Source organism: Nothobranchius furzeri, chromosome 2 (genome assembly GCF_043380555.1).
Source record: "Nothobranchius furzeri strain GRZ-AD chromosome 2, NfurGRZ-RIMD1, whole genome shotgun sequence".
NCBI classification, from domain to species: domain Eukaryota; kingdom Metazoa; phylum Chordata; class Actinopteri; order Cyprinodontiformes; family Nothobranchiidae; genus Nothobranchius; species Nothobranchius furzeri.
The window spans coordinates 76,425,837-76,439,846 of record NC_091742.1 but is presented as its reverse complement, the minus strand read 5'-3'; the positions used below and the strand labels follow the sequence as shown (position 1 = coordinate 76,439,846).

Genomic DNA, 14,010 nt, shown 5'->3' with positions numbered 1-14,010 from the left:
AGGAAGCAGAAAATCCATGTGTTAGGAGATCGTTTTGGGCCGTTCCTGTAAAAAAAAAGTGAGGCGCAAACCGGAAAAGCGTCTGCCGATCACAATTCAGCAACGAATTATGAAAGAACAGATAACGCTCAAAACACGCGGATTCTTCCTGATGTAAGACGTGACTCTCCTCTTTGTTTTGGTTGTTTTGGTGTCGACATCATCCTAGCGAAACGTTCTGTCACTCTTAAAAAAGCAGTAAAAACGGTGAGAAACGCTGGCAGCGAAGGCCTTTAGCAATCAGGAAACGGCTGGCAGTGAATGAGTTAACTTATTTAACTTGTTAAACTGTGAAGTTATTGTTTTTCCGTTAAAGATTCTGGGAACTTTCCACAGTAGTTTCTGTATTTTCTTTAACATTTAGGGATTTTATGAGTATACATTTAGTACAAAGAATGCTAAATGAGTTTTGGTACTTGTTATTTATCAACCCAAAACTAAACGTGATTGAAAATCATTATGAGCAACAAGAAGATCCTTGCAACATAAAATAGTAACTTATTAGAACCCTCTTTTAAATAGCCCCGCCTTAAAAAGTCTAAGCTAAACGACAAACTTATCTGAAAGGGGATAATTGTAAAATATTTTCCTGATTGTTTTATTAGTGTGTTTGTGTGTACCTGGTGGTCCTGATTCTCCTTTGGGGCCAGGAGATCCAGGAAACCCAGCATCACCCTTGGGACCAACAACACCTCCTTTCATCGGACCAATCACCTGATGGTACAAAGGCAGATTATTGAGAAGAACCCTGTCACTTCTTTGCTACATGATTCATTCCTTCCTTCACAAAGGTGACTGGGAAAACCCAACACTCAACAGATCTATTAATCATGTAAGCACATTAAGGAAATAGCTTTATGTATGTGTTCCAGGACCTTTTAGCATTGAAGGATGATTGCATTACTCTCAGCAGGGCCATGTTTAAGTAATACTGTGTACGAAGAAGTCAACACTGATAAATGATTTGAGGGTTGGTTTATTATTTATTTTAAGTAAACAGCATTATAGTCTTAAAGAATCGATCCATTTTCAATCGCCTTTTCAAGGTTGGGGCATAGAGGAGTCTAGATATCTTTGGTCTCTCCATCTAGTGCCTGAAACACCTCGAGGTCAAGCTGGGGATCCTCATCAGAAGCATGTCAATTTTAGGTCCAGTTCACATGGCAAGATTTTTACATTGTTAGACAATATTGAAGGCATGAAAGATCCCACACGTGCAGTAGCGGTTTTAGGCACGGGCAGACAGGGCAGTTGTCCGGGGCGGCATTTTTTTCATGACACAAAAGGGGCGCACAAGCGCTGAGTAAAAAATAAAAAAGAAAGTAATCTGCGCCGCACCGAGGTTTTCTATTATCTGTCATATCACAGTGTCTTGATTGGAAACACAGGCCTATCATTCTTTCAGGTTTTTCTGAATTGTGTGAAATGGACGAATAAAAAAAGGAAAAACAAAATGAGTTTGTGGTGTCTCCCCCCCCCCCCCCCCCCCCCCCCCCATCAAGGTCAAATTGTTTAGTCCTGACTAAAGGAAACTTATTGAGTCAAGAGCCAAACAGAAGAAATTAACATAAAAAAGCTAAAACCACCAGATGCCCGATTCAGGAAAAAAAAAAGAAAAAAGAGGAGAAAGATAAAGTTATGTACCTCTCATGATGCATGTTTTCAATTTTTTGAACCAGTTAACTGGGATTTTAACGGTTAAATTCGGTCAACTAATTGCTAACAGAGCTAATAGAGCTGAAATATTGAAACGAATATTCAAATGGTTCGAAAAAATTCCTAGAATCGTTTTTTACTGATTCCAACTAGGATTTGTTAAATGCTCGCTGCAGCCTGTGGCCTGCCTGAACAACAACAAACAGATGTTGATCATGTTCACATAATAATAAAACAACTCTACAAGCAGAAGAAAACTCCCCAGTCACCACTAACTATCCTGTTTATTTATTGCAGATGGCTGCACTGATTATTTTTACATGATTTGTTCTGTAACAGTTGGCATTTTTGGTAGTCTACAGTTTTTTTATGTCAGTTTAAATTACAATTTCAGAGGCAAATCTAAAATATTATGGGTCATGATAAAGATCTATTGGAGATCTACCCCAGCTTTTGGACTGCTCTGCCAGTTACTGTGGCTCCAGCTGAGAGGAGCTTTTCAAAACTTGATCAAGTCATACCTGAGGTCAAATATGTTTCAGGGGCGGCTCACTAACCTGGCTCTGATTAGTATCAATCACTCAGTAGGGGAGCAGATTTCATATGATGACATTATTGATGACTTTGCATCAAGGTTAGGTTTTAATTTTAGTTTGTGTTTTCTATTCTAAGTGCAATGCTGTAGTGATTATCTTTAGTTTGTTATGTGTGAAATATTTTTGCTATTTAGAATATTTATTATCTATTATGTTCATATATTCTTAATATTTAGTTATTGTTTGTTTTTGTATATTTGATTCTATATATTTTGATACAGCATATAATGTATATTGCTTTACATTCTGACAACTTCATGGTAATTAATGTAAATATGTGCAACTTAGAAAAATGAATGTTCAATAGTCGTTCTAATAAAACATGCCTGTTTGTAGAAAACATGCGCGTGTTCGTGCAGGTGGGGTGGCGTGGTGGTGGTGGGGTGTGTGTGTGGGGGGGGGGCGCTCAAAGGGGGCCTCGCCCGGGGAGTAATTCCATGTAGAACCGCCACTGCACACGTGACAATCATATGGTGGTTCTACAGTGTGTGGTGTCCGGCCACACAGCTAAAATAACACACTACACACAATGATTTCACTCAATACCAGTAATCTCACAAAACCTCTCAAGATCAAACATGACTTTGGATTAAACAAAACATGGTTGATGAGGAAAAGTATTTGGCACCCCCTCACTCCATAGAGCAGGCTTCCGCCACTTCTTCTGATTGGCTACGTGTCATTTTCAACAACATACTGAATATGGCTGATTTCTGATCAGAGCAGTCCAAACATTCTTCCGTGCAGACCAGAGCACTCTCAACACACCACACATGAATATCTGATAACATTGTGCTTAGAGCCTTTATGGTAATCAGTGACATCCTTGATGCTGCCAGAAGAGAAGAATTGGGTCAAAAATTGGCATAACAATCTCATCGTGTGAACCAGGCCTAAGATGATGTCTTTTGATGGGATAACTCTGGAGGACCAAACATTTTTCAGACTGACTCTAGACAAGGGTGTATTTTCTCTCTACCAGTGATGGGGCTCCTGTGCCTCTGTTGCTACTCATGTAATGGTCAATAGCACCAACTGAACAACACCTACCAAGGATGAGGGTAGCTCTGCATTTATTTAGGCCTGAAGTCTGTATATAACAATAAATATTTCATCCACTTACAGGTACTTCTCAAAAATTTTGCATATTGTGAAAAAGTTCATTATTTTCTGTAATGTGATAAACATTAGTCTTTCATAAATATTAGAATCATTACACACAACTGAAGTAGCTCAAGCCTTTTATTGTTTCTAATATTGATTATTGTGGCATACAGCTCATGAAAACCCAAAATTCTTATCTCATAAAAATAGCATATGCCATCCGACCAATAAAAGAAAAGTGTTTTTAATACAAAAAAAGTCAACCTTCAAATAATTATGTTCAGTTATGCACTCAATACTTGGTCGGGAATCCTTCTGCAGAAATGACTGCTTCAATGCGGCGTGGCATGGAGGCAATCAGCCTGTGGCACTGCTGAGGTGTTATGGAGGCCCAGGATGCTTCGATAGCGGCCTTGAGCTCATCCAGAGTGTTGGGTCTTGAGTCTCTCAACTTTCTCTTCGCAATATCCCACAGATTCTCTATGGGGTTCAGGTCAGGAGAGTTGAAAGGCCAATTGAGCACAGTAATACCATGGTCAGTAAACCGTTTACCAGTGGTTTTGGCACTGTGAGCAGGTGCCACATTGTGCTGAAAAATGAAATCTTCATCTCCATAAAGCTTTTCAGCAGATGGAAGCGTGAAGTGCTCCGAAATCTCCTGATAGCTAGCTGCATTGACCCTGCCCTTGATCAAACACAGTGGACCAGCACCAGCAGCTGACATGGCACCCCAGACCATCACTGACTGTGGGTACTTGACACTGGACTTCAGGCATTTTGGCATTTCCCTCTGCCCAGTCTTCCTCCAGACTCTGGCACCTTGATTTCTGAATGACATGCAACATTTGCTTTCATCTGATAAAAGTACTTTGGACCACTGAGCAACAGTCCAGTGCTGCTTCTCTGTAGCCCAGGTCAGGCGCTTCTGCCGCTGTTTCTGGTTCAAAAGTGGTTTGACCTGGGGAATGCGGCACCTGTAGCCCATTTCCTGCACACGCCTGTACACAGTGGCTCTGGATGTTTCTACTCCAGACTCAGTCCACTGCTTCCACAAGTCCCCCAAGGTCTGGAATCGGTCCTCCACAATCTTCCTCAGGGTCCGGTCACCTCTTCTTGTTGTGCAGCACTTTCTGCCATACTTTTTCCTTCCCACAGACTTCCCACTGAGGTGCCTTGATACAGCACTCTGGGAACAGCCTATTCGTTCAGAAATTTCTTTCTTTGTCTTACCCTCTTGCTTGAGGGTGTCAATGATGGGCTTCTGGACAGCAGTCAGGTTGGCAGTCTTACCCATGATTGCGGTTTTGAGTAATGAACCAGGCTGGGAGTTTTTAAAAGCCTCAGGAATCTTTTGCAGGTGTTTAGAGTTAATTAGTTGACTCAATTGATTAGGTTAATAGCTCGTTTAGAGAACCTTTTCATGATATGCTAATTTTTTGAGATAGGAATTTTGGGTTTTCATGAGCTGTATGCCAAAATCATCAATATTAGAAACAATAAAAGGCTTGAACTACTTCAGTTGTGTGTAATGGATCTAATATATATGAAAGTCTAATGTTTATCAGTACACTACAGAAAATAATGAACTTCATCACAATATGCTAATTGTTTGAGAAGGACCTGATACTGTTGACTACTCCTTTTGATCTCAAAGAAATGGAAAAAAAAATACATGTTGATTCCATCCCTGATCAGACAAAGGATGAATACTCACCACTCCTGGAGGACCAGGGTATCCTTGGTCACCTTTTTGACCCTGTGGAGAGGTAGAGAGGTAGAGTCAAACAGTCTGTTACCCTTTGAACTGTTTTAATATCTTAAGTGATCAGAAGAAACCCACCCTATCTCCATCCCTGCCTGGAAGACCGGGTAGACCCAGATCCCCTTTGATTCCCTGGTAGTCGGAGAAAGTTGCAGGTGTAAATAAGACGTCCTAGGAAGGCATACCTGTTACAAGGCTTGTATTTGTTGGTGTAACTCACCGGTGCTCCAGGAGGTCCCACATCCCCATCTTTGCCTGGCTTTCCCTTTTGGGCAAATGAAAAGTGCTATCAGATTTTTTTAGGTCAAGCAACCCTTTGTGTTCAGTCTATTGTTACATATACATGTTTAGTTGTTTGGAAACACAAATAACCAATAATCAGCCAATCGCATGTCAGCAGTTTAGGCAAAGGTCATAGTTGACTGAAAAGGTACTTACTCGCTTGCCTTGCTCTCCTGGTTCTCCCTTCTCTCCCTTCTGTCCATTATAAGGACCCTGCAATCACAAGGTTACCAAGGTAAGCTATACGGTTTTATTACAAATAATAATAATAATTATTGTTGTTGTTATTGGGCTTCTTCAAGTACTTACAGGTGGACCTGGAAATCCGGGGTCACCTGGAGGACCAGGTGGTCCCGTGTTACCCTTCAAAAAGGGAAACAATAGCTTGTAATAAACTGTCATTTGTTTAAAATATTTTATTGTTTCCAAACTGACTAATCTTACTCTATCGACAAAACACTTCTCTGCTCAAAATACTTCAAATGTTGTTAATTAACAGTTGTGTTGTAAACGCACTGATATCCTGTCTAACAGCTGCCTTGATATGTTTATAGATGCTGCTCTCTGCTGCCACCATGTGGCTGCAGTGGATTGATTATCCTATTTTACTTGGTTGTGTCCCAATCCAATTTATTGATAAAGCACTAATAAAAAACAACGACGTGTAACAAAGTGTTGTACAATAAAAACCTGTACAAAAGAAAGCAATAATAGAGTGGCAACATTATAAAAGTCACAGTAAAAACCAACCGCTTCAGTCAAAGGCCAGAGAACAAAGGTGAGTCTTCAGGTGCGAGTTAAACACAGTAAGAGACAGCCTGCTTTATATTTGTAGGCAGCTTGTTCTACCAAAAAGGTTCTTTCTCCTCTGCGTTTGCGTTTCGTCTGGGGAACCACGACCAGCCCACGCTCAGCTGATCGAAGAGACCGCACAGGCACACGCAAAGTCAGAAACTCCAACAGGTGTGCAGAAAAAGGCTATTTTGGCATTTAAAAACAAATAATATAATTTGGGTACCTGACGGAGCCAGCGAAGGGCTGATAGGAACTGTGAGATATGGTCGTGTGTGCGAGTACCAGTTAAAAGACGCGCGGCAGCATTCTGGACATGTGGAGTTGTGAAGCATTTTTAATGTGAAGCTTGGAAAAAAAACTATCTACCGCTGATGTGGGGGTCCATCTGATCAACCCTGTATTTATTTATTTGGTGGTTTAATTACTACATCACAGTTACCATAGAACACATTCTGATCTATTATGCAGTCCCAGTTTCTTTCAGGTCGTAGCTAAATACAAGTGGAATGAAACCAACTGCTGCCAATCACGTTCCCCCCCTTAGAAACAAGTCCTGACTTACTACTACTACTGCAGTAATATAACATTACCTTTTCCCCTCTTTGAATCTCTGTCTCTTGTGGTTTCTTTTGTTCTGATCCAGAACCACCTGGAGGACCAGGAGGTCCTTGTAAGCCTGGCTCTCCCTGGGAAAGACATAAAAGGGTTTAGGAAACGTTTGTGGCGAAAAGGAGTCTTTTTATAACTCATGTGGCACCTTCTCTCCTTTGGGTCCTTCAAATTTCAACCCCATGTTTCCCTGTTGAGGTAAGTAGACGTGTGGTCACAATAAACAACATGTCATACGTTAAACACAACTCTTTTATTAAATCAGGTTTCATTAGAAGCTATTTTACCTTAGGCCCAGGTGGTCCGGGAGGACCTGGACGACCCTGCAAAACCACAGCCAAATAGTTCAGCGTGAATCAGTCTGATGTTGTTAACATGTGATATTATTGTTCTGTAGCAGCCTTTTATTTACCGTGAAGCCTGGGGGGCCTGGAGGGCCGATCGGTCCTTGTAAACCTGAAGGTCCAGGACGACCCTGTTAGATAAACACCTTCAATGTAATTCTTACTCATGTGGGGGTGCTCGTTATGTCCATGTGCTCGATTTGGAGTCAGTTCAGTTGTTTTGAATTGATGTATTGCTTCTCATACAAGAATCTGTGAGAAGGTCCAAGCTCTTAAACGGTAGTGAGTGATCAGTTTATTCAAGTCCAACTCTCTCTCTCTCTCTCTCTCTCTCTCTCTCTCTCTCTCTCTCTCTCTCTCTCTCTCTCTCTCTCTCTCTCTCTCTCTCTCTCTCTCTCTCTCTCTCTCTCTCTCTCTCTCTCTCTCTCTCTCTCTCTCTCTCTCTCTCTCTCTCTCTCTCTCTCTCTCCTTTTGTTGAAGGTGGGAAATGATATAAACCATCAATAGGATTTATTCTCACAGCTCTGACTGTCCTTAGAAATGAAACTTTGAAATAATCATAAATGAGAAAAATAGAATATTTTTACTTACCGGTGACCCCGGTAATCCAGGTAACCCTACCGCTCCTTTCTCTCCAAAACGATTGGTGGAAATCACATCACCTGGGTCACCCTGAGGAGGGGAAAACCAATTCAGTCACAGTCGTGCACAAGCATTATTTTAATGCTGCACATGTGATCATCTGAGATTATACTTTCAATTTCTGTAAGAGTGCTATGGCTTTTTGTAAACTTTGGGAAAACACCCCCATCTGGTGGCAAAAAACACAAAATGCAGAATATCATAAAAAATTCCATAAAAATCAACTTTTAAGAACAGCTTCCATTAAAAAAATGTCACGAGAAACTCATTAAACATGGATTAAATTAATAATTACAAATATTTAAATTATTATTTTGGTGCTTTTATATTATTGCAATTTTATAAAATAACCTAAATTGTATTAAACAAAATGACCTACTAAACATATTTAATAAATCTGGGACTTTCCATGAAATGTTAATAATCATATTTAAAATGTTCTAAAACATCTTAATAAATAATTAACAAACTAATGTATCGTTTTTTTTATATTTCTGCAACAATACCTTATTTGTTTTTTTTTTAATTTGCTTCATCAAATCTATTTGTTGTGAAATATTTGATTAGTCACAATTATTGTTGCTTCATTGGTGATTTTATTTAAAACTTACTATACCTCCCCTTCTCATTTCTCCACAGGATGACAGCTTTACTGGGAAATTAGATACGGGAGCAACAATATCTCTGATTGTATTCTAATAGGTAAATAAAGTTAAAAGCAACAAAATGAGCCCGTAAAGCCAAGAAAAATAACTCACTGTAACAATTTAGGATCCCAAATGGGACCAGAATAATGTTTAGTTTCAGATAATCTCATTTTCAAAAGCTGAAGTGGTTCCTGAAGGTTATGTTTTACACTTACCTTTGGTCCTGGAAGACCAGGTGGACCCTACAAAAGAGGATAAAGACAAACTTACATTGGCAGAACTGAAGAAAAGAGATATGAGATCTGGCTGAATCATGGCTTTCCACATAAATCCATAAGGACAAGTTCACATCACAAAGTGAGAGCTCAGCATTGTGACCCAGAACCTTCTGACCCTGGAACACCAACACCTCCCTTGTTGTGTGTCCATATATATGTATGTATAGTAAACAAATCCCATTGCGATATTTTCATTTTTATGTGATATTTTCTAAACCTGTGACATTAAAAAACATTTCAACAGATGACTTAGTACTTTAAGTTCCTGCCATCTGGCTGACTTAACTCATCGCTGTGTTGCATCTTGCAATTTTTTTGCACGCATCTAGACAGTCACACGTAGCGCATTGCGATGTCTCTGCTTAAACGCAACATCGTGCAGCTCTGTCCCACCTAAGCCTAGATTATACTGCTCTGTCGGCAAGCTCACACACATAATTAATGATGGAGACGTCATCGTTTGTATCTCAGTGATGATGAATTCAGGACAGAAGAGGGCGTAGACCTTTTCTGGCCGGTCTGCCTACTGCTGCAGTGATGTCTTTGATCAAAGACAGTTTATTTACTTCAACAAGAAGTAGAAAGTTTAGATTATTATGTTGATATTGGAATTTGTCATTGTTCCTACTTTGTTAAACGAAGCTTGTAAACGCCAATCAAACTCAGGGAGCAATGGCTGACTGAGAGCCAGTTTTCATTGAGCTGAATTGCTTGATCTCATTAAAGTGGGATCAATGGAGACAGCGCCCACCACTGTGGTTGACTGACCAATCACAGACAGGTGCTCGCCACTGCGTTTGACGGATTGTTAAAAAATTGGGCTCCTCTCCGTCTGTCCTTGCGTGTCTGTCGGAGAGCCCTTGAATGAACAGATGATGGCACTGCGTGTCTGCAGGCAGAGAAGAAGAAACTAGGCTTCAGATCTGACCTAAGGGTAGCTTGGACAGCTGTCTCAGTTCCTTCCTGCACACGTTCCCATACGACTGGTCGTTGAAAATGCTGTAGATACTAAACCAACCTTTAGCTGGAGATAGCCACCAGCCCCCCTCGACCCATATGAACAAGCGGGTAAAGAAAATGGATGGATGGTTATATTAACCAACCAGAAGTGCTAAGCAAGTCTCCATCACCCAGAAGAAAATTTCAATATGACCTCCAACCAGGGTTTTTTCTGGGTTAAATACAGTATGTACCTCTATAACCCGCTTTGGCCCTGGTACCTGTAGTGGGAACAGATCGGGAATGGCCCCAGGAACCTACCCTGGGATAGGTTCCTGATGGGGGAGCGGGCCTAAATATCCAACAGCTATTAAAATCAAACAGTGGTGTTAGCTCCTTGTTATATTCAGATTCTAAAATAAAAGAAGAAAATGATTCTGAAGGCAGATGTTTGTAGAAGCAGCGCCGTACAGAAAGCTCTGACACAGCTTGATGTTCCTCGTTGTCTCATTGAACAACTGAGTCAAGCCCAAAGAGTTTCTTGTGATTCGTCCACGAGCAAAGATCTAGGGCCAGCTCAAAGGCTTCTGAATGAACTCTTACTCACCAACAATCCTTGCTGTCCTGGAATTCCTGGATTTCCTGGGAATCCTCTTTCACCCTGGAGATGAAATTATGCAAGATAATGGTAACAAACATTCATCAATTCGTCAGACATATTTTATTACATCATCTTTTTCTTAGTACTCTTTGACAGACATGGTATTGGCTACCTTTGTCCCGTTACAACCCGGCACTCCTCTTGGGCCCGGAGGCCCGTCTTGTCCTGGGAGACCCTGAAGAGAAGTAGACAGGAAGTTTAATCACATTGGCTAGTTTGACAGGAAATCAGCAGCCTATGAATCGTTTCAGATTTTTCTTATAAACTCACAGGTTGTCCTGGTAGTCCTGGGAATCCTGGCATTCCTGGAGGACCCTGTTGGAAGAAAATATAGAAAATAAGTGGGTTCATCTAAAGAATAGGGAGTGGGGGATCCAGCACAGTTTGTTTCTTTATAATTGCTAGAAAGAGAAGGAAATAAAGACCTCTGCTGGCCACTAGGTGGTATTACAACTACAAAGCGGTAAAGTGCGTGGGAAAATTCAACCTTAATAAATAAAATGCAATTATCTATGTTTATCTTTAAATATTTTGAATTTACAATAAAAATTATATTTCCATAACTGAAAGTAAACATTTCAATATCGTCTAGTCTTCTAGTTTAGTTTAATTTGGACTAAATTTCACTTGAAAGACTAACTGAATTACTCACTCGTATTCCTTTTGGACCCCCCGGTCCAAGAGGTCCATCACTTCCCTATGAGGCAAAAGACACAAAAGCAGAAAGCAACAATAATTGGGTATGTTGTTGTGGAAGAATTGGTGTTATTTAATCAAATAATAAAAATAATTTCACTTATATTTTACATTATTATAAACATAACCCAAAAAATTGTCCAAGCATAAAATTAACTATTTTATAAAAGAAAACAGCAACACAATTTAGAAGTGAATGATAATGCAGTGTATTGATTATTATATTGATATTAATTTGAAATGGTAAAGAAATGTTGAATGATTGAACTAATATTTCTGAAGTGCATCATTTTTATTTCAAAAATAAAATATGGGATATTTTTCCAACTTGTGGTAATATTTCTTGAATGAACTGTTTTCAAACAAACACAAGTCAGAACTGCAGGCAGGTCAGTTCTGCACCTGGACTTTATTTAACCTCTTAAGAGATTTTTGTGTCAGATTCACATCAAATCCCTTCTGGTGCTCAGGAGTATTAGGATTAGTACATTCATTATAAACAAGCCGTACATAGTCCAATGCATGTCTACTGCCCTCTGGTGGAGGAGCTACTGGTGCCAAATGGTCAATTTTAATTATTTATTCCTAATATGAGACAAAAACCCAAGTTAGAAATCTTGGTGTCATAACTGATTCAGACCTGAGCTTCTCTGGTTACATGAAGGCTATAACTAGATCAGCGGTGTATCATCTTCAGCAAATAGCATGACTCAGGGGTCTCATGTCCAGACAAGACCTAGAGAAACTCATTCATGTGTTCATCAACAGCAAGCTGGACTACTGCAATGGTCTTTTGTCTGGTCTTCCCAAAAAAGCTGTGAACAACTGCAGCTTACTCTGAATGCTGCTGCTAGAGTCTTAACAAGAACCAAGAGAACCGAGCATATCACTCCTGTTCTTAAATCTCTACACTGGTTACCAGTAAACTACAGAATCAATTTCAAAGTACTTCTGCTAGTTTATAAATCACTCAGTGGTATGGGACCAGAATACATGTCAGATGTCCTTCAGGTATATACGCCCAGCAGAGCTCTGAGATCCTTGGGAAGCGGTCAGCTGGTAGAACCTCGGGTCAGAACCAAACAGGGTGAAGCTGCTTTTAGCTACTATGCTGCTCACATATGGAATCAGCTCCCTCATGACATCAACTATTTGCCAATTTTGGTAACTTTTAAATCAAAATTGAAAACCTTCATGTATTTATCTGCCTTTGAATGAATGCTTCTTACCCTTTAACTCACCCTTTAACTTTGTCTTTCTATTTTATTTCATAAATCTAAATTTAATTTGTGTATGTTTTAACTGTGTCGTCACATAGATTTTAATGTTCTTGCTACTTTTGCTAATGGAAAGCACATTGAATTGCCTCTGTGTATGAAATGTGCTATAAAAATAAAGCTGCCTTGCCTTGCCTATAGAGTTATTGTTGTAGCATTACACATTAAAATGAAATAATTTTAAAGTTGTATGCAAATTTGTGACAATAGTTCTACCATTATGTTACATTTTTATGAAATTGAAAGAATTTATTAGTCAAACATTAATGACAAAATAATTTTGTATGTAAATGTTGGTATTGGCTGTAGACAAACCCAAAAACGATTTACCGTATAAGTGATAGACGTAATTAAACACAAATTTAACACAACCAGTGATTCTAACTAAACCAAGATCAGTCCTTCTTAAACGCAGCTTTACTAAACTTTCGGGACTTCTTTCACCTTTAAGCATCAAACGGAACCCACCTTCTCTCCTCTGGGTCCGATAGGTCCTTCAGGTCCGGGGAACCCTGGGACACCCGGCTGGCCGGTGAGACCCGGTAGACCCCTCTCACCCTGTAAGCAGACACAGGGTAATTGGATGAGAAATCACAGCTGGGATCAAATTAATGTTGCTTCTATTTAAGAGTTTCACAACGAATCAGATCTGATTATAATATATAACATTACAAAACAAAAATTACATTTGAATGTTAGACTATAACTTTTGTTATATAGTGCAATAATGTCAAAACGTATTGCAACTTGAAAATGATCCTGTAAAAACCTAAAATATCGTGTTAAAAAATAAAATAAAAAGTTGTAAAAATGCACTGTTTGTAGAATGACATAGTGCGATTCAACTTAGTTTTGACATCAGTCTGCGCTTCCATAGAAGGAAACAAATTCAGTCTGCTGGGTCTGTGAATTTGACCAAAAGAAGGAATGTAATTAGTTATTTGAATCCCACAACAACTTTGAGAATAAATTCTATCAACAATGTACGTTAATATTTTCAGTTAACTGGACACAGCACACTGTCAGGAATATGAGGCCTTATTTACCGTATTTACCCGAATATAGGACGACCCCAATTGTAAGATGACCCCCCTTTTTGCATAATTGTTAATAAAAAAAAAACGTCCTATATTCGGGTAATTACGGTATTTATATTGCGTACAATGCTTAACGTAACTTTTTAAATAACATGCATATTTTATTCTAATAGTTAAAAAATATATTTTTTTAGCAAGAGAGACATTAAAAAAAACGTGCTGATTTCTGTTTCTCTGATTTAAATGGCAGTTGGTGGATTTGTTATGATGTTTTCAGCCATTAATTGACAACATTTCTTTCCCCATTTAATGTACAATTATATTGATACACAGAAATATCGCAATATTTTGTTTAACAATACTGTATTTGTATTTAAAAGATGTGCATTCCCTTTTTAAACGATAACCAAGGGGGAGTCATTTATTGAAAATTGTGAAGCCAACACGAAAGTGACAAAAATTGCGGTTCCATCCTCATCCACTAGGGGCTGGCAGCAAAAGTGAGCAAATCCTCATTGACTCCCATGTTAAAAATACCAATTTCACAGCAGAAATAAACATGTTTACAGCCTGGTTCATAAACCATCTTAGGTTTAATAGATCTAGTTTACTTTCATGACAACTCTGAGGGGAGATCTTTTTTTTT

The 14,010-nt window shown here is 39.2% G+C and overlaps 1 protein-coding gene across 2 annotated transcripts in view; it reads right to left on the bottom strand.

Moving 5' to 3' along the window:
- col4a5 (collagen, type IV, alpha 5 (Alport syndrome)) overlaps positions 1-14,010 on the bottom strand; it is a 73,840-nt gene that overhangs the window by 21,691 nt on the left and 38,139 nt on the right. For both annotated transcript variants that reach the window (XM_070547981.1, XM_070547982.1), the window contains exons 3-19: positions 12,796-12,885; positions 11,007-11,051; positions 10,625-10,669; positions 10,467-10,529; positions 10,301-10,354; positions 8,692-8,718; positions 7,779-7,859; positions 7,256-7,318; positions 7,131-7,166; positions 6,992-7,033; positions 6,825-6,920; positions 5,749-5,802; positions 5,596-5,652; positions 5,378-5,422; positions 5,236-5,289; positions 5,110-5,151; positions 660-753 (exon numbers count right to left, since the gene is read on the bottom strand). In XM_070547981.1, coding sequence (XP_070404082.1) covers positions 660-753; positions 5,110-5,151; positions 5,236-5,289; positions 5,378-5,422; positions 5,596-5,652; positions 5,749-5,802; positions 6,825-6,920; positions 6,992-7,033; positions 7,131-7,166; positions 7,256-7,318; positions 7,779-7,859; positions 8,692-8,718; positions 10,301-10,354; positions 10,467-10,529; positions 10,625-10,669; positions 11,007-11,051; positions 12,796-12,885 — 988 coding nt within the window. The remainder of the gene's footprint in view (positions 1-659; positions 754-5,109; positions 5,152-5,235; positions 5,290-5,377; positions 5,423-5,595; positions 5,653-5,748; positions 5,803-6,824; positions 6,921-6,991; positions 7,034-7,130; positions 7,167-7,255; positions 7,319-7,778; positions 7,860-8,691; positions 8,719-10,300; positions 10,355-10,466; positions 10,530-10,624; positions 10,670-11,006; positions 11,052-12,795; positions 12,886-14,010) is intronic.